The following is a 20077-nucleotide window of genomic DNA, read 5'->3' as shown; positions in this document are numbered from 1 at the left end:
ATGGAAAGGTGAAATCCTGTAGATGCTTGCAAAACGGAGTGCATGTGTATATGTAAGTGTCTATGAGTGTGGCTGTACATACATACATATTTAAAAGTGATACAGGTCAGATAGTTAATGTCAGGTTATACATAAGAGAATATGAAACAAATTTAGACTATAAACTGCCTCAGTTTACTCTCTTCTACTGTTATATAAGAATAAAACAAAAAAATCAGTTTCTAAAGTGGTCTCCCAGACATATTTTATTAAGTAAATTTGAGCAGTAGAATTATTAAAAATATTTCTAAGGAAAGAGTAAGCTACAGCTGAACACAATGGCAGGTCCTGTTTTATTTCTACCCTCTGCAGAAACTACTCACTGATGGTTTTCTTTGTATCTGATCGCAGTTTGTCCATCACAGTAAGTAGGTGAAACCCTGAAGCCCAGTCTCAGTATAATTTTTGTGAGATTAAATCTAAATTTGCACCATGAAAATCTAGGGCACTCATTCTATGCAGAAAACCCCCACTTACGTTTTTCCTTGTATCCTGCTGCAGTCTGCCCATCATAGTGCAGCAGTCAGAAACTAGCTCAGTCTTGGCATTCTTTTGCACTAGATTAAGCCTAAACTTGTACCATCAAGATCTGGGGCACTCATAAAGGTTTATGCCAAGTAATTTTAAGGGGAGAACTGTCTGCTCCACTTCTGAAAAGCTATTTTATGTGCCTCTCCTGTAACAGAAGTAGCTGAGCGCAACACAGATGTGTTGTGCATATGGGAAGTCCATTTAGATAAAATCTTCCTTGTATGAGTCATCAGGAAAAGCTTCTTTCAAACCATGAATTACAAGAGGAGCCTAAAGATTATCTTGGAAAAATGTGGAAGGCATTTAGGTGCCCAGAGATGCACTTAAACACCTACTTAGGAGTTAAACTTCCACTAGGAGATGTTCCCACCAACTCTCAATTGTGGTGGGAAAGGCCTCTCTGACACTCACCTGAATTCCAGGATACTTGATTAAAAATTCCAATCTGCTATTTCCTTTTTGCAATCAGGTGTTTCCAACAGTCCTGAATTTTCCCCTCCCAACCCCATTGCCTCCTATTTTTTTATAAAAACGATCACATGCACGGAGGGCAAAACACGGCAGCCCCCACCTCCCAACTCCTAGTTCCTTATTGGAAGCAATATTTGAAAAAGAGTTGTTGTGTACTGTGTTTTCATCCAGCCTAGGAGCCTGAGGTAGGGGACAGAAGAGACAGTTAGTGTGAAATCCTCCTGGAAATGCATTCAGTATCCACATGATTGCTATTGAACAAGCTTTATTTCTGCTGCTGATTTACATGCAAAATATGTAAGAAGTAAAGTAGGCCCTACAGCAAGTTTTTGTTTGTCCACACTGGAAATCGTATATAGGAGCAGTGAAAGAGTTTAAAGAATCATGGGTTAATTTTAACTGTTGGGGTGAAAAGAGAGCTCTGGATTTTCAAAATGTCTTCCCTTTATCAGGGAGTGCTGGTATGGGATATGACACCCAGACAGATCTTCCTTGCATCTTCTTCAATTTAATAAATCCCCCGTAATTTACCTTTACAAATCGGACATAGTCCCCAAGCTGGCTATAAAAACTCAGTACAGTGGCAAGTTCTATACTCCACTACAAAAATGCTAACAAGTAAAAAACACAGATTTGTCCCTCCCATCAAGGTCATCTTAGCTGGGAAATGCTAGAATTCAGGTTTTTTAAAACAAAAAACCACATGCACTGCTCCTGTATCTCAGAGTCAGGTGGACAGAACTGGGACAGGGTCAAAATAAAGTAATGAAAATTTTGCATTATGATGAAATGCTGTAATAAAAAAACAGAGACAATTTAGATTTTTATCCCTCTCACCAGAAAATGAACGTATGAGGCCCTACAGGCAGCACATAGTATGGCAGACTCTTGATGAACTTATGTGTGTAAAGAGGAGAAAAATATGACAACAGCTTATCTCTATGGCTATGAACTAAGTTTATTTACTGGGAAATATCTATTAGTGAGTAACCTCCTAAGAGTCTCTACAGGTATTAAATGTCATTGGAAGTATCAAATCAGTAATTATTCCAGTAACTTAATAATAAATGCAACAATCTAGGAAACTGCGAACTTTGTGCATGACTTGTTTTGCCCTGTGCTTTGCTTTGCTGTATGCTTGGGCACTAACTCAATGGAAGCCATCAAAAAGTTGTGGAAAATACTAGCAGAAAAGTTAGTGCAGTTATTCAGATAAAGAGGACTCCCTCAAACACAATTGCCAGCTTGAGAGACCCAAGAAGAGACTCTTTAGTCCCTTCCAAAGTGACATAGTTGTTTTGCCAAGCCTGGAGGGAGGAAATAAAAAAAAAAAAAGGAGCTAGACCCAAGGTTTAGGAGGGGGAAGACGTGGAGGGCACTCTAAACATAAGGTGGGTACTGGGACCATTGCAGGGTATTTCTCCTGTCTCATAGATTGACAATAATCTGGAGACACCTGAGCTATGAAAGAGAGAGGCCAAGGACTGAAACGAAACGCGCGTGTGTGGGCTCTAGTTCGTAGATGTGATGATTTTATACCCTATTTGATGCTTCAAGGTATCAAAGTTAAATGGTCCTTTGTTTTAAAGGAATTTTTTACTCATTTTAGCCAGCTGCTGTCAAAGGGGAAGCCAATTCATGTTAGACCCGTGGTCTCTTATGGATGAAATTGAGGAGCTGGACTCCAGTTTCCAGCTGGTTTCAGAGAACTGCAGAATTTCTTGAGAGCTGTTAGAGGTGAAGGGCTGAAGCCCCACACTGCTGAGGTGTAGGCAGAGGGAAATACAAGAAGGAAAAGCGCAGCTGACCTGGTAACTGTACTACACATATAGCACATGTACAGAGCACCTCTATACAGCCCTTCACTCTGATTAATTTTCAAGTGCTTTAAACAGAGCAACTGCTAGTACATGCCGGTAGAGCATAAAGGCTTCACAGCCAGCATTAATCATTTGGGTCAGATTTGGCATTTGTGTCTTCTTTGAATAACCATCTCACAGACATTTTTCTTACAATCAAGGGGAGTTCAGTACGTTGTTGCAGTCCCAGCAGAACTTGCTTTCATAGCACAGTTTTACCAGGATGCTGAATACAACCTCTTAGCTGGTCAAGCTAGAGCCATGCTTCCAAGAAGGGGAGCCTGCAGCATGCATGCAGCGTGCAGTAATGCATCAGACTTGTGTCCCTGGGTGAAATGCCTTAGAAATCTTGAGATGGTCTGATTCCATGTGTAGTTTTGAAAGTCATTCCCAAAATATCCAGCCAACCTCTTACTTGCCTCAAGCATAAATTGGGTGGAATTTGAAACTCCTCTTTGCTTGCTCACTCAAATAAAACCAAACAATTCTAAACTGTATTTCAGGGTGTGAGACCCCTGACAATGACCTGAATTAATATGCAATAGGGGAGCAGTCAGGCATTGTATGTTACAACATTTCATCACTACTACTCTTGGGTGTCCAAAAGATACAGACTGTGCTTCCTTGCTCCCTGATCTAGGGAATATGAACAGAACACTTTTGATGCTCCACTGTCTTACAGTCCTAACCATACAAATAATAACTCCAACAGCTCTTACTGGGAATACTCATGCTTCAGTCAGAATGTCTGCTCGTGGCAATAACCACTTGTAAGATGAAGCCTTACAAAGAGTACAGAGAAAGGGCTGCAGGTGTGGGTAACACGCCTCTTCTCCATTTCAGCGCACACAGAAGGTGATGTTGAACAGCGCCACCCTCCTTAATTGGCCAATTATACTAAAGTTCCATCTATAAATGGTTTAGAAAAAATTAATAAATAGTAAAGCATGCTACAAACACGAGAAGTAAATGTTACTGGTGCTAATTAGCTCTCTCAATATGTACCCTCTCAAAAAGCTTTTGCTGTAGTCTGCAGTGATCTATTACAATGTTTTATTTTTATTAAAAATCGCTTTTTAATAAAATATTCTCCTTCCGTTAAGTATTTATAAATGGAACTTTAATTTGAAGCATGACTGCATTCCTAGTTGTACCTATATCTGTCTCTAGGGCCATCTGTTCACCTCTTAAGAATACATATACTAAAAAGAGAGGGAATGCCCAGCATTTTTTTAAAAACACGGATGGGATTCAGTTTCATCTTAAAAAAACAGAAGAAAAAAGGATAAAGTAGGATCAAAATTAGCTGGAGGGTACCAAACAGATACAAAAAGCACTAAACGGAGAAGGGGGTTTCATTCTCAGAAGGTGTCCTGCTACCTGCACAGTGTCTGAGAATAGTTCTCTGTGCCCACAGACATTGAAACATACAGACGAACGAGAGAAGAAAAAAGAATCCAAAAGTAAATTATATGGAGTGTGACTCCAACATAAAAGCACACAAACACACACAAAAGCACCAAAAATGCTTCTTCCCACATCTCTCTCTCTCTCTCCCTGCTGTAAAGCCTCATTCACTGAAGTGTATCAGCCTATATTGTATTTGAAAAGTGCAAATGAAAAGTTTCTCTACAAGATACAACAGGTCCCACAACAGAATAATCCAAAACTAGAGCTTACCCCAATGGATCAGCACTCGCCATCCTCGGAAAGGGAAAATGAAGAGAGAGGGAGAGAGAGAAAGAAAGAGAGAGGGATGTGGAGGCAGGTGGAGAGAAGAGTAGGAAAAGCAGAGTGAAACACTATTCGGAGAACTGAACGGTCATAATCATTGCCGCCGGTGCCTGTGTCTTCAGAGACCAGGAACACTAGGGGGACAGTTTCATGTACCAGAAAATAACTTTTGTCCTGCTCACAATATTGCAGACACATCCAACTTTGGCACTGGGGAATATGGAGAGGGACATACTAAGGCTGTAAAAAAAAATTCCCAGCCAAATCCCAATTACAGCAGTCAGCAGAGCAATGGGGTTCATACTTTATGCTGCATTTCTTTTCTGCCTCTTACGTCAGGCACAGTTATAGCAGACTGTTATCAAGGAAATTGTTCTTTTTGTCCCCAGTTTGCTGAGTGTAGTGTCCCTCTGTCCCCCAAGCTGGCCTGGTAAGAAGTACTTTTTTTGCCACGAATGAACTGTGAAACACATCGGTTATTAAAGCATGCATTTCTGAGCCAGCTTGGGAGCCCAGGGTACAAGACTGTAGCTCAAGCTGTGAATCTGCTTTGATACTGGCTTATTAGTCATGATGGTCTTATAGTCAGGAATTCAGATCAGCTAGAACATACCAGCTCAGCAACCCGGCACTTATCTCTGTGGATGCCATCTTGTGCTCCAGGATCTCATTTTTCATTTAAAATAAATTCAGTCTCTGGGTCTCAAAGGTTGCAAAGAAAATCTTTCCAATGTGAATGGAGAATAAATCAATGCTGTGCTGAAAAGAGTCTGAAGCAGCAGCTCTAAAAGCAGAATGAATCTCTGGCATATTGACTTTGAAGCCTAGCGACAATCAAAAACTTCAGCATTCTTAATTTTTCACTACTGACCAAAGCATTCAAAATCGAAAAGAACAGTCAGGTTATTAATTTTCAGGGGTGCAGGTTAGCAAACTCAGGAAAGTGTCACCACCTTTTCATACTAACAAAGATTAGATTAGAAAAAAAAAAAATCTGGTGCTATTAAGCCAAATTATTTTCAAGTCAGATGCAGTGCTTTTTTTCTTTTCTCTCTGTCTCTTTCTCTTTCATTCTCTCCTTTTTCAGTAACAGGCTCCCAAGCTGCTAGAGCTACCTCTGGCTGGGTGAGGAAAATCCATTCTCCACAAGACGGTCACCAACAGAAATGCCAAATTTAATGTATACCCAGCAGATTTCACAGTTTACTGCTCAGTGCAACTAGTCATGCTTCCGGTTACATCAACATCGCAAACACTGGGCTGGGCAACACACGGCAGTTTTGAGAAAAGTTAAAATTAAAACATCGTTAGAATAGAAAGAAAAAGCTGTCGTGCTACACATTGATAGAGAAGTGGAAAGAAGCATTACAGTAAGTTCTTTTTCATGTGTTTGAGTGACACTCCATTTGTATTTCAGCCTGGAGTGCAAATTTGGGTAAGATCTAATTCATATCCATACAAATACAGATATATGTATATATTTAGGGACAAACACTGTCCTCAGCTGTACCTGTACAAACCTATCTACAGTGATGTAACTGAGAAGAGCAAATTGACACCCATTGTATATTGGAACGTGTGTGTATATTTATACAGAAAATACACCCATATTCACACATGCAGAATATTAAAATGCAAATAGAATGGGTGCAGGAGGGTTGATTAATTTTTCTTTCAAGTCATTTTCCCAACAGGGAAGGCACTGAAGAGGTTAACAAAGAGAATGGAAAGCAAATTGACAATAGGGAAAAGGAAAAGGGAAATGAGGTTTAAAAAAAATGAACAGTCCCAGGACACAATAGACCCAGAAGCGCAGACATGTGCATTCCCTACAATACTGAAGCAAGTGAACTACGGAGCTGCAGCAACCCAGATACAGAAGAAGAGAAGCACTGAAAGAGGGGGTGAAAGAGAAAGTCGGAAAGAAAGAAAAAGAAAAAAGAAAGGGAGAGTGGCCTCAGCTACTAAGACAACCATGTGCATCTAGAGGGAAGGGACCCTTAAAGATGCAGTATTCCTTTAAAAAAGACATCATAAAGTTGAATAATTAAATACTGGCCAAAAATTTAATGGCCATTGTGATTACCTGGCCCCATTTTGCTGGGGTTCTCTTTGCTGCCTATCCCTTCTTTTCATGTGGCTGTGCACAGATCCAGAATCCAGGTCCACTCACTTTCCCACCACTGAAGTACTTCGTTCTAACTCTTATAAGTGGGAGGGAGGTAAGATCACAGCGAATGTGATCCAAAAATCAGTCTGGTCCTTCAATGAGAAGGACCCTGGGTCATCCTTGTGCAGCGCTCTAACCTCCTGTACTCTGAAAAATATCACCTCTGAGAAGGAACACAAAATGAGCATTTAAGAAATTCCCCCAGCTAGCGGTTACTGAAGGGTCATTTCCTCTGCTCCTAACACAGCTGCAGCAGCTGCTAGAGAAGGAGAGAAGGACCATGAATGGTGCTGGAAACATCTGCTGAAAGACCCTTCTCCTGTCACAGGTAAAATTTCTGCCCTTCTCTTATTGGACCTGACTTAATTACTGTGGAAAAGCTCATCTTCAGAGTAGTTTCATACTAACTTTTAATGCAAGAAGTGACACGTTCAAGAACAGAACTTATGTTTTGGGGAATCAGAGAAAGGAACAGGAATTTCCATGTCTATGGTAACAGTCCAGGAAAGCCCAGCCACTAAAGACTGATAACCCCTACTTCTTCATGGCTGTAAAACTTAGAGGTTTCTTACAGTTTGGGCCCAATGCTTGTTCCTATCTTGGCATCTTAAAGAGGGTGCTTTACACACCACGTGAGGCACAGTCTGTCCTGCAGATGCATGATGTTCTTCATTGTGGCAGGTTGAAGGCTCGAAACACTGCCCACGAAGGACTGCCTCAGCTTGCAAAAGGCCAAAACAGGGGCTGTCCCTCACACAGGTTTCTATTAAAAGGGGAAATGGAAAGAAGAATGCTATGCCAAATCGATAGGTTCCTTTAAGGAACCCACTGCTTCCTCCTTTTTTGAATCATATGGAACAGTCCTAACCTTTGGGTAAGCTAAGTGTTTGTCCAAAATGCATAAGGATTAGATTTTGATGAAGAATTATCCATTGGGATGCCAGCTTTTAACATTAGAGAAAAATTCTCTTCCTCTGAGACCGAAATTTTAAGAAAAACATGTCCATAAAAAACCTTCCCAAAAGTCTAAATTTTTTGTTTTGTTCATGGACCCACATGAGTCCACTAAAGTCCCTAAATCTGGTGGCCTGCATGTCTTCCCCTGTGCCTCCATTCACAGCTGGGAGTTACCCTTTGTGTTATTCTTCACCATCTGTCACTTGAACTGCTAAATTGGAATCATCCTCCAAAAACTCTATCTTCCATCATCTTTTTCTTTTGTGTTCTGTGGTGCAGCCAGGGTAGTCTTAAGTAGTTTGTCTCTTACCTACAGGCACTTAATATTTTGCTCTGTCAGACAGGATTTCCGAAGTTTCCTACCACTAGGTCACTGACTCAGTTGTGCTGCTGTTTCCAGTGCTGGAAGTGGAGCACTCTGGGCTTTCCTAGTGTTTTACATTCCAGTCCTTCCCAAAGCAGTCTTAGCAAAGATCTTCTACCCTAGGTATCCTCACTCAAGGCAGAACTGAACCAGAAGTAGCAGTAGGATGAAATTTTAGTGGGGAAAACGTTGGTACAGTCACAGGCTGTATTTGGGATAGCTTCAAATGAATGGTACTGGACAAAATACACTAGTGTGGGGCTGTAAATATCCCACCCTTTTTCTTTCTCTCTAATGGGAGAACAGCTATGTCCCCACATGGAGAAGGTAAGTACTGCATCTTTAAGGTCTCAGCAGTGAGGTAGAGGAGAGGAACATATTGTCAGTGTTTATACCTTTCTTCTTTGTTGAATTTGGGATTGGCTTCAGAGATATCCAGGCTTTTACTGAACATTGTTTTACTATGGCAGGAACAAAGCGAGAAAACAGAGTTACTAGTGTGGACATTTATAAAAGAGAGTCACCTGAAGCAATGCTGGACACCCAGCCCCCCAACCCATCCTCCCCTTTTTAAGCAGTGCTCTGAAAAACCTTTCTTTTACTTTCCAACTATGGCTGAAGCCTACACAGTGCTGAAGTTCATTATCTCCCCCTAACTTCTGAGGTCTAAGATGACTTCCCCCATACATACTTGTAAACCCTGCTCTCCTTTATCCAGCTGAAAACCCAGGTACATCTGCTTTGTCACATCGTCCAGAGAAAATAGAACTTGCCTGAAGGCATGAATTGCAAAGCACTCATTACTCAGACTTTTCTAGAAGAACTCAACACTAAGCATAATCTGGGAAAAGGTTAAAATCAGACCATAGGGCCTCTTACAGGAACAGTAATGCATTTGGTATTCTGATTTGTAGGGTCCATTAGCACTTACTCCCAACTCTCTTCCCTATACTCAGTGTATAGAGAAATGCCCTTCTTTATCATCTTGGGTCTGAATCCCTTGAAGCTTAGAAGCAAAATTCCCTACGCTTTGCTAAAGGGGCAGCTCTCTAATACATTTCACTGCTAATACACGTCATTGTTTCACTGCTTCCTAATGTTAGCTGATCTTTCATGCAAGCTATCCACTTCAATAACCAGAAGAAAATGAATAGTTAATGAAGCCCATTTTAGAACAGTTTTTGGACTCTCATAGCAGAGCTGCTGAAAATTCCTGGCATATCCCCGAGGGATTCTAGCTCCCATGGAATTCTTCCTAGTCTTTTGGCATAAGGGACAAATTAGCTGGTGTTAAACTAAGCTCAGAACCTACCTCTTTTCTTTTGACATTTCAATGAAATACCAGATAGTCTGAGAGGTGTGGATGCCACAACAACAAAAGCGATTAAGATGTTATTATGAACCCATTTAGTTGGACAACTAGCAGGGAAAACCAAGAATTAAGAAAACTTTGTCACCAGTTTTAGGGTGGCTGATGTTTGTGCATACTAACTTTGCCACATACAAAGACCCAATGGAGAACACTTGGAGAGGTCAGCACAAGCATTTCAAGGACTCTGTAAGCTCAACAAGCAGCCTTTGTGCCGAGTTCCCCTCTTCCATTGTCCAAAACTAAGTCACCGAAGGACTATGTTTTTCACTTCATACTTTCTCAGCCTGTAGGGTTGAAGGCTGCCAAGTTTCAAATCTCAATGGAAAGACAGGCCCTTAAACAAGCCAAGACCAGACGCTTGTAGGGTACCCACAAGGTCACCAAAAGCACAGTTCACCACACAGAAACACAAACCAGAGGTTATGACATAAATCCCCTTTATGCAAGCAAACATCTGTTTACTACTGGGAAAGAGGGCAATAGGACTAAATCACAAGACACATGGGTGTGCTCTGCCCACTGGTTAGAAGAGTATCTCTCCCAGCTCAAGAAAGAAGCAATGGCTTTGTGTGTCCAGATGTTTACACACGTCGTCCGTGTCAGAACAGGAGACCTGTTTCCATGGTCCACCTCCCTGTCCTCCTAGTCTTGTAGGTTAAAAGCACTGAATAGTCATCTGCTGAGACCAAAAAATGCCATTCTTAAAAAAGCATCCACCTCTGGGGTTTAAGCCCTACTGCTGTAAAATCCACTCTCAATGGGTCATTTCACGGAATAGAATATGCGACTAGCCCTTAAAAATCCTCCGCTCCTGGTGGAAGGCTTGTCACTTTGTTACTGACTGTTCTGACAGATGGTGCCCCATCAGCAATGCATCGTCCCCAGACAATCCCCATGCAGTGGTGTTCATTAATGAAGCCAGTTCACATTATAAACGACTGTGCTGCCAGCAACACAAAATGTGCCGTTGTCATCTGTGGATGTGGATGGTATGAATTATGGAAGCTCACGCATAGAGTGAAATAACATCTTCCCTTTAACCCCTTCCAAAACAAGCACTACCATGCCCATCATCATCAATCATGGTGATATTACAGCCCTTTCTCCACCCTTAATCACACCTTTATGTCCAGCCCTGAGTTGTGGTATGCATTGCCCTGTATCTCTTTTGTGCCTCGCAGGTTTCGCTCCCTCCTTCAGCCAGAGACCTTCTTTACTGATATGCAGCCTGGATATGTCTCTGCTCTGAACTCATCTCAGAGCTTTTGATTTCAATTCTTTCCATGTGCAGAATTGAGTGAGACATTTAAAAGCAAAAGAAACACTTTCGATATCGAGACACAGCTTTGCCTCTTCAGGCTTTTGAATCCAAAGTCAAAGCTGAGAGCTGAAAGAAAAGGTTTCAGCTCTCAGAAAACTCTGGGATCAGTCTAACACCTCCTACTCGTTCTGCCCAGGTGGCACTTACTGTAAACAGCCGGAGGGCACTGCGGCTCACAGGCAGTCTTGGGGTGGGGGGAAGTGATTCACCTCTGCCTGGCTCTGGGACCTTCATGACCCCTGCATCTACCAGGCACCAGATTAAACACTGCAAGCTGAATAAGGAGTGAGCAACTGTTTGTCAGTGTTGTGTTCACCTTTATCGCTTTGAGGCCTGAGAGGAACACTGAGCACACCCTGTCCTGAACACTTCCTTTGCTCAGACCTCACATCAAAGCAAACCACATATTCAAGACAGGTTTCCAACCTACACTACAACGAAAAATCTTCATGGCAGTGTATCTCAAGGTCACATATCCAGTCTAAAGTAAGTCCTAGTGGATTCTGGAAATCACCACTTTTTCCTTGCTGTACATAGAACTGTAACAGTTGCCAGCAAAGCTTTCCAGCAATTCTAGGGGCCTCTGGACATGAAAATATTTCACATTCTTCATCCAGTTCTCAGTCAGCAAAGGGAGTTTCTGGGCACAGCAGGCTCTTTTTGAGCAGATCTTAACAGCTGAACAAAAAAAATCATATCATAAAGCCAAAACAGAAGCTACAACATCATCATCATCCATATATGTGATGTGTTCTTCTGAATTGATTGATTCACGCAAGTGTGAATCCAAACGCATGTGCTTCCCTTAGGCCAGTTGTAGGGACCGAGGAAGCAACTTCCATGGTTCGCATAAGGGAACTTCCACAGTTCACTTACTCTCCCAAAACCTGCCTTGAGGAGACACCATTTTCTTCTGCTATTTCTCCATAACACTGACAACGTTCTTTGATAGAAAAAGAGGCAAAATTATACATATTTCATCACTTTACACGCATGTGGTAATTTATGCGGGTCAGACACATGCTGGCTCTGACAGCACATTTTAGAGGCATCTGTAGATGCCTGGACAGGGCTTTCCAGATTCAAGCTGTTCTGATGACATGGAGGGTGGGGTTCATCTCACTTATCTTTGGGTGCCCAAAAGCTAGGCACCTAATCCAAGATAGTCATCTGGATTACTGTTGTAGGCTATGGAGACAGAGAGGAAGAACCAGAGGGTAGTTTATTCCATCTAAGATTGTGGGACAGAGGACATATGTAACTGAGACCCTCCAAAGCCCTCATCTGTCCCCACTGCCTGGAGTGACAGCCTGTATCACAAGCTTAGACTGAATGCCTATGTTCTGGACAATTAAAAAGAGGTGAGCTGAATCTTGCCCAGAGGACATGGTGGTTTCCTGGGTGATAGCTGCAAGCAAACACAACCCTTAAGCCCCTGGAAGGACTTCTGGTCCTGTGTGCATAGGCGCTGCTGGCTGCCAGATCATGTTGTAAATGTGCTTGGAAGTTGTAATGAGTGCTGGTGCGAATTGAAAAGCTCCACAGCTCCTTTGTAGGTCTAACATCAAAGATGGCAGCAAACCCAGACAGGCAGGACTCCTGGGTAAAGGAGAGACTCACCTCTGTCCATGTTGTGCCATTTCAATAGCTCTGCGAGCAGGGACTGGGGAGCCACCATCTGTCACGCTGAGAACCTCCATCGACTTCCTTTCTGGCCGCCGCTTCCCATGCCTGTTCAGCATTGGGGAGTCCACTCGCTTCCTGGGGGGATCTTTATGAAAAAAAAAAGCTGTCAGCTGAATTCCACTGTGACTTACCTCACACAGGTTGGTTAAACCCTCTCCCAGCAATCTCCCTCTCACATCTCCCCTGCAGAGACAAGTATCTCATGAGGGAGGTGAACATTTGCAGTCTCTCCCTTCTTCCAAATTTGCAAATATTAAGATACAAGTTGCAATCCATCTACAGAGAGAAGGAGCACTGCTGCTGCCCTGAATACACGAGCACTGTAAAATAAAGGTACAACTATGGAATAGCTTGCAGAAATTACCTTACAAAGCTGATAACAGTAATAACAAGATGACAGTATGGGCTATAGCACAAGCTGTTAGCCAGAGTCATCTAGTGATCCTCTGTAGGTACTCAGCTTGCTAGAGCTTGCCTTCGATGTCCCTGCTAGCTAGATTAAATGTGACACAGGGACACGAGTACACTCTGAACTCAGAATTGCATTTTCCTCTGAAAACATATCCTTTTTTTTGCATCTTTAAGATTAGATTTCAGGTTTTCCCCGCTGCTTTATGTTTTTCCTCTTTCAGCATTACAAATTAAACATACTTGTCTACCCGAGATGAATCTCCAATGAGAGCTACTGGAATTTATCTCAGAGGTCATCGTACAGATTTTACTGCTATAGTAACTTAAGTGCTTTACACTTTTTATTGTGTAACATTTCTATGAGGTACTGAAGTGCTACTTTCACTTTGCAGAGTGAAAACTGAGGTATAAGAATGAGACATTCAAAGGCAATTAATTCCTAAAGGTGCTGACAAACATTTACTGGGGTTTTGAGGAGCACCTGAATTGCTCTGAAAAGAGTCCTTAGATACCAAACTGCATTGCAGAAGGTGACTTGCCAAACCACACACGCCTCCACGGCAAAGCAGGGAACCAAATGCAGACCTGCTGAGATGTTTTATTATGAACTTCTCTCACGGTATCAAAACAGTAAAAAGGAGGAAGACAGAAAAAAATACAGAAAGATTTTCTTTTCTTTTCTTTGGCTATTTCAGGTCCCTGCCTCTATTCTATTTATAGACAGATTCTTAATTTCAGCGGAGAGTGGCCACCTGTAAGAAAAGGCACCCTTTGCCCCTGCAGTTAGAAAGACGCTTGCAGTGCCCAGCCCCTAAGGCTTCTTCCTCTGCCAGGAAGCCCCGAAGGCTTCTTCCTCTTTGCAAAACCAGAGATACTGCATTTGACAATTCTACCTCTACTGCCTAGCCTGATGGCATTATTTTTATTACCCTGCTCTCCTCATACCCCCCACCTACTTGCTTGTTTCTTCTCTCTCTCACATCATGGTTTTTAGAACAAGATCTCTTTTAAGGCAGGGCTTATTCTTGAAACAATGAGCATGAGCAAAGATGGCTCAAATGCAAATGGTCTAGTGATAACAACTGACCCCATTACTGTATAAGCCAAGTATTCTTAACAGTAATAAAAATTAATTAGAAAAAAAAGCAGTTGTGTCTCACCACATTTCAAACTACATCCAGTAATAAAAAGGTAATAGAAAATACTAGCAGGGGCAATGACCTCCAGATTAGGAAAAACATATAGTGCATAAAGCTGAGGGAAACCAAAGGGAGATAAACCTAGTAAAGCAGTTATACTGGGTGAGTTCAGCTGCACACGTGTAAGTGGTCAAGAGTCAGCTGGGACAAGGTTTAGACATTTCAAACTCCTGCTTCTTCAAACAAGTTCAAAGAATGAGAAAGGATTCATCCCACAGGACAACTGCTGGTATCGGAAGCGTGAGTAGAGCCAAGGAAGACACATAATGACAAGATAATTACGTTTGGAATCCACAACAGAGAGTTGAGACATATTTTGCAGAGGGATATCGACCTTAGAAAGGAGGATGGAAGAGTGCAGTTTAAAAGAAAGGAAAAATAAGGAAGAAGAAGGAAGATAAAGCAGCTAATGTCAAAAGAATGGAGATGAGTAAGCTCAGACTGCATCAATGTTAGTTAATAATAGAGTCTAAACAAGAAAGATGGAAAAAGGCAAGAAAAACATTTTATGAAGAGGTATTTTAAAAGGCAATTTAATCCAAGCATGTTCAAAACAGAAGAACAAATGGAAATTCACCTGAGTGACACTTACAAAAGTGACAGGCCAAATATAAGGTGGACATTAAAAGACAGCGAAGAAGAAATTTGAAGAGGAATTGGCTAAAGACTTGAATAACAGTGTTTTATACAGCCATCAGAAAGAGAGAGCTTGAGTGAAGGAGAGTACCCAGAGGGACCGTGAGGGAATCAACAGAACAATTAAGGAGGAGAAGGATATCACTAACAAGCTAAATGGTTCTTTTGTACAAGTCCTTGCTGCTCAAGATGCTGGAAGACATTGATTTCCAATCTATATTTTAAACTATCAAAGAAAGGGACTAAGCAAAAAGAGCAGGTGGTTAAACACACCTATAAATTCAACAACAGCAATTCACAGAAGTTTGATGGAAAATAGATCCAGAAGCTTGTACGAATATAGCTAAGCTTCTAATAAAGCTATTTGATTCCTCCTTGAAATTGGCTACAACCCTACACTATACATGGCTGAGGGTAGCAAGTATTGTACATGTTTTTTAAAAGAGTCTGAGTAAGAAATGGAATGACACCGAGTCTGTCATCACTGCCAAGTCTAAAGGTACTAAAGAAACAGTTAAATACACAGCCAGCCTGCCGTAAAGACTAAAGTACTATCATATAAAAGTGGTAGAAGATTTTGAAGAACAGGAATTAAAAATAGGAAAACCTCCAGTGTTCGCCCTTCTCTTCTTGACTCTCTGGTAGTATTTCATATGGGAAAAAAGATCGAGTCCTAGTCTGGATCTGCGATAGTTCTGAGGATGCATTTTCTTTTTATTTCACATCAGAAAAGTGAAGCCATTCCTAAGGATTTTTACAGAGGAAGAGAGAATCGTATAGTTAATGATCCAAGTGTCAAGGCATTCACCTGGAAGGTGGGAAATAAAGGTTCAATTGCTGAGTTGGGATGAGGCACCTATATCCTGTAGGGCTATTCTGGCCCAATCCTTGTTCTCTGGTTTATTAAGAAACTCCATCCCACAAAAGCCTTTTCCTCAAGGAGATGCTGGTTGACATTCATTCATTTTACTGAGAAGTTTCTCATTTCTATGTTTTCAGGTAAAGAAAATGGAGCTGGGCTTGAAAGATGGTGAAGGTGGCCCTTCCCTGGGCCTTTGAGAAAGCTTCACACAGCTGAAGCAGACAAAAGGGACACCAGAAGAGAGTGCTAGTCTGAGCTGGCCATATTTTTACCTGCATCCATCCTTTCTGAGACCTGACATGCAAAATACTCTGAGATGCACATTTTTTTTTTTTTTTTTCCCAAGAGCTCAGGCAATGCACAACTCTCATGAATGTAGTTTCTTCAAGCTGTTGTTATTAAATCTGTTCATTTTTCTCTGCTCTTCTTTGTGCAAGGCCATTGCTAATGGCTAATGATGAGATATTCATCAGAAGCATGACTGCTTTTAATTAAACCTTGCCCCATGTTCTCAGAGATACTGCTGGGAACAGAGGAGGTGGAAACCCCCTGTGGAAGAGGAAATACAACCTACAAACACTCAAAGAATAATGCTCAAAGACTCTAAAATGTGCCGATGAGGCACGACGATACATTCACAGTAGTGTTTCCCTGTTGGGGAACATTTTCATTCCTTGCACAAAAAATACTAGAGTGGAGCATAATGTTTCAGTTCAAACTATGAAAATACTTTGGCGTGTGGAAGAGAGATATATGATGTATTTAGGGCACAGCTACGTATTCATGTACGTGCTGGATATGAAGATTCTAGAGTCACCTTGCCTCTTTTCTTATGACAAAAGCACTTCTAAAACAAGATGATGGTGTCCTTACATGGCAGGATAATCTGTTTCAGTCAAAAGCTGATTAGTAAAGTGCTAGATGACAAACTGCCTTGAGCAAGGGGCTTTTGACCACAGGACCTGCAGTTGGCACATCTACCCATCTTCATCAGGTTCCCTGCTAACGTGCTTTCTGTAGCTCCATCCAGGTAAGAGTTTAAAAGTTACTGTGCTGATGAAGAAAGTCCATTTCTCTCTCATAGAGAGAGAATCACAGAAATCATAGAAAAGATTTCCCTGCAAAATCATAGGGCCTGGAGCCTGGAACTTGGATAAGGTAATAATCCAATGGAGTATTAATGAAGTTACAGTTCAATATACCACTGCCTTGTAAGCCTGGGAGATTCCAGGCTTTCCAGTGAAAATAAAGAAGCACTTTGCTTCCAGCCTTCAAAGTGCTGAAATACAATATCCGAAAATCACAACACTACCGTAAAAATGCTATTTCAGGTCATTGATAGAAGTGACTAATCTTTTATTAGTTAAACTTTTGTCACTCTGCACAGCAAGAGTCGCTTATATAGTTAGCTCCTTAGGGAAGGATTTTTCCTGGTGTCTGGATTAGTGAAGTCCACGGCGATCAGCAGTACCTAAAAATACTAATGAACAATTCTTCAGGAATAAAGTGGTATCACAAGAGCTTTATAAGATACATAATCTTACTGTATATTAAGCCTTTAAAATCTTTCTGAGATAGTCTAAAAACGTGGGAGTTTGATGTATGTGCTATAAACAGGTAAGTGATATTATCCATACTTTCAGCAGTGTATATACTTATCTACAGAAAAGAGAACATGTACATTTGTAACTTCACAGGGATGCACTGCTACGCAGTTGTACTAGCTCGAGTCCAGAAGGAGCATTTCTGCAATACTGCATGCAGATTAGTAATTAGAAAGTTCTGCCACTAGACTATACTGCTTCTAAACCTCATCTGCTTGCACAGAGCTGGCTTGGGGATCCACGTGGTATTTTTGAAGATCTGGTTCATGACCAACTTGGATGTTTCTGCATTGTGAGACAGACACGTCCTGAAAAATGAAGCCTTCGCGTTTAACCACAGAACAGACCTGACTGCCTCAGGCTGAGGATTCTCACCAATGCTGTACACCATTTCAGTGGGAAGGTAACAGTGATGCTAGGGTTTGGGCATATACATTAAAAAAAAAAAAAGGTGAAGAGGAACTAGAGATGGGTTCATAGTGACAGAGGTCATATCTGTAGTACCTATTTCATTTCTAGGGGGAAGATCCTCATCTTCATGACTAGGATACCTCTCCTTCCGGTCAAGCAGAAGAAAATAAATCATTTTCTCTTGGTTTTCTCTGAAAAAAAGAAAAAAAAAATCTTTAAATTTGAAGAGAAAACCACATCAACATGTAGATAAACCCTTCTCATCAAACAAATAGTTACAGTTATTCTAAATAAGCTGGAAACAGCCATGTATCTGCCAGCTAGATACACAGCTCACAAAGCTTTTGAGAACCTTGCTGTCTCCAACATGCAGCTAGTGAGGAAAGGAAATACGATTTGCCATGTTACACACACAGAACAGAGGCACAGGACAGATGAGGTAACATGTTCACAGGAAGTCCAAATCAAGAGTGGCAGCAAGACAGGTCTCCTGAGCCTCTAAGTGCTCCTTCCACTACGTGCCCCTCTTAACACGTCAGGAACTACACCAGCTCTCAGGTGTAATTAATAAAAATTTGCCAGCAAAGGCACACCCAACACAAGTAACAGCAATGCTGCCTCCCCATCCGGACGGCACGGCCCATCTTTTCCTGAAGTGACCTTGCCTGGCAGCAAGGGAAGAGACACCACCACGCCTCCCTTGCTGGTCAGGCTGTGAGCTTCTGACACACGGTGCAAGAAAGGCTCCCTGCTTGCTCCCAACCCCTCACTAGCATATGAGCAGCCAGAGAGTGAGAAGTTGCTACTGGTCCCTTGCAGCAAGAGACATTAGTTAAAGTGCTCTCTACCTCTCCCCAGGTTTATAAGCACCCCAGCCCGTGGAGACCCAACTGATATGAAGACTGAGCAAGTGCTTACTCTTCCGACAACAAGTCCTGTAAGAGTTTATTTCGGTCACGGAAGCAGCCTAACGAGTGCATGCTATCTAACACGTCTGGATCAATATCCTCCAAGGAAGGGAGAGAACGAATCTGCACCTTTCGAGGGATTGGTTGCTCTGGTTCTGGCTCGTTCTTACCCCCTCTGCAGAGGAAAGAAGATGAGAGAGAGAAAGGGGGCAGGGAAAGAAAGAGAGAAAAGAAACATGAGTCACAAATGAACCCATACTCTGAAACACAGCCTGCAGCAACAGATGGAAATAGCTTGTTAAATTCCCACTGAGAGACCAGAGCTCCCAACCAGACAGATATTCTTTTCAGAAGAAACCACTGTGAAGGCTAAGAGTGACCAGCACCTCGTGGATTTGGGTCTTTAATGAGAAATGTCTGCGTTCAGTCAGAAAGGCAGTAGGAACTTCACTTACCAGTGCCCTCATAATTTAAGCAGCTGTTCAGTGTCCTAATGCCAAACATTTATAAAACACTCCGCAGTTTTAGAGATGCTGTCTCATCAGCAGGCCAGACCTCAGGCTATCAGGAAGAAAAGTGCAAGTGGAATGATTCTCTTTCAAAGAAGGAGCTGCAAATAAACTGTCAGTGTTTTTCACCAATTCTGATTACAACCGGCATTGCAGCAGTCTCTTTCTTTAAAGTTTCCAATGTGATTAAGAGACCTCAGTGCTCAGGTCCCACTTGACACCTTTTAATGGGTTTTTGAGGAACCCAGGCTGTTTATTTTCATGCCCAAATACAACAATCTCTGCTTCTCTTCAGACATGCAAATTTGAAAACCCTGGCTCAAGTGTGATGCCCATGAGCAGTAGAGCGTATCACTCTTGTAAAAGTAGTTAACACAGGCTTCCTGCATAATTATCTCATCCCATTCACTAGGCTCAGGAAATATTGATTATTCGTTGCAATTAAAGGCCCTGACTGCAAGGAACAGGTCAAGGTGTCAGGGTATCTATAACTGACTGAATGACATCTATTGCAGACACCCTGACTATCCTTTGATTTTCTTTAGGTAGGCAGTGAGCAATTTATTGTAAACTCGATCCACCCAAAGCAGTGGGTTTGGTGGTGGTGATATTTCTGTTGGAGAAACAGTCTACCCTGAATCTTCACTATTTCTCAATGGATGTTTTGTGTGACATTGAGGTTTTTCTACTCTTTGGGTGAGGTCCTCCTCTTCCTTTATGTGATGTAAATGTGTGACTGTTGGGTCCAGCCTCCCAGGGTGGCAACAGGAATCGGGAGTATTTAAACTGCATCAGACGTTAGCATTTGCTGTTTATGGGGCTGTGTTTGGGCAAGAGATTCTTCCTTTTGATGCTGGCAGAAATACAACTTGTGAACTTGCACAGCTTAAAATGCTCTGGGCTCAGATATGAGCTGTCCAAGTATATACAGAGAAAAAGGAGCTCCAATTCAAATGTCCCTATTTTTTCTTGGGTAGGTTAGAAAGCAACTCTGGAGGATCATACACATGAGCTCAAGGCCTTAGCCAGTGTA

General features: G+C 41.8%; 1 protein-coding gene across 1 annotated transcript in view; it reads right to left on the bottom strand.

Annotated features, from left to right (window-relative positions):
- Positions 1 to 20077, bottom strand: part of BRSK2 (BR serine/threonine kinase 2) — a 313310-nt gene that overhangs the window by 35647 nt on the left and 257586 nt on the right. The window contains exons 10-13 of the mRNA XM_086472059.1: positions 18546 to 18710; positions 17721 to 17818; positions 12439 to 12589; positions 8521 to 8586 (exon numbers count right to left, since the gene is read on the bottom strand). Of these exons, the coding sequence (XP_086328185.1) occupies positions 8521 to 8586; positions 12439 to 12589; positions 17721 to 17818; positions 18546 to 18710 (480 nt within the window). The remainder of the gene's footprint in view (positions 1 to 8520; positions 8587 to 12438; positions 12590 to 17720; positions 17819 to 18545; positions 18711 to 20077) is intronic.

This window comes from Leptosomus discolor, chromosome 12 (genome assembly GCF_034619465.1).
Source record: "Leptosomus discolor isolate bLepDis1 chromosome 12, bLepDis1.hap2, whole genome shotgun sequence".
Classification (NCBI taxonomy): domain Eukaryota; kingdom Metazoa; phylum Chordata; class Aves; order Leptosomiformes; family Leptosomidae; genus Leptosomus; species Leptosomus discolor.
This window is presented reverse-complemented; position numbering and strand designations above follow the sequence as displayed.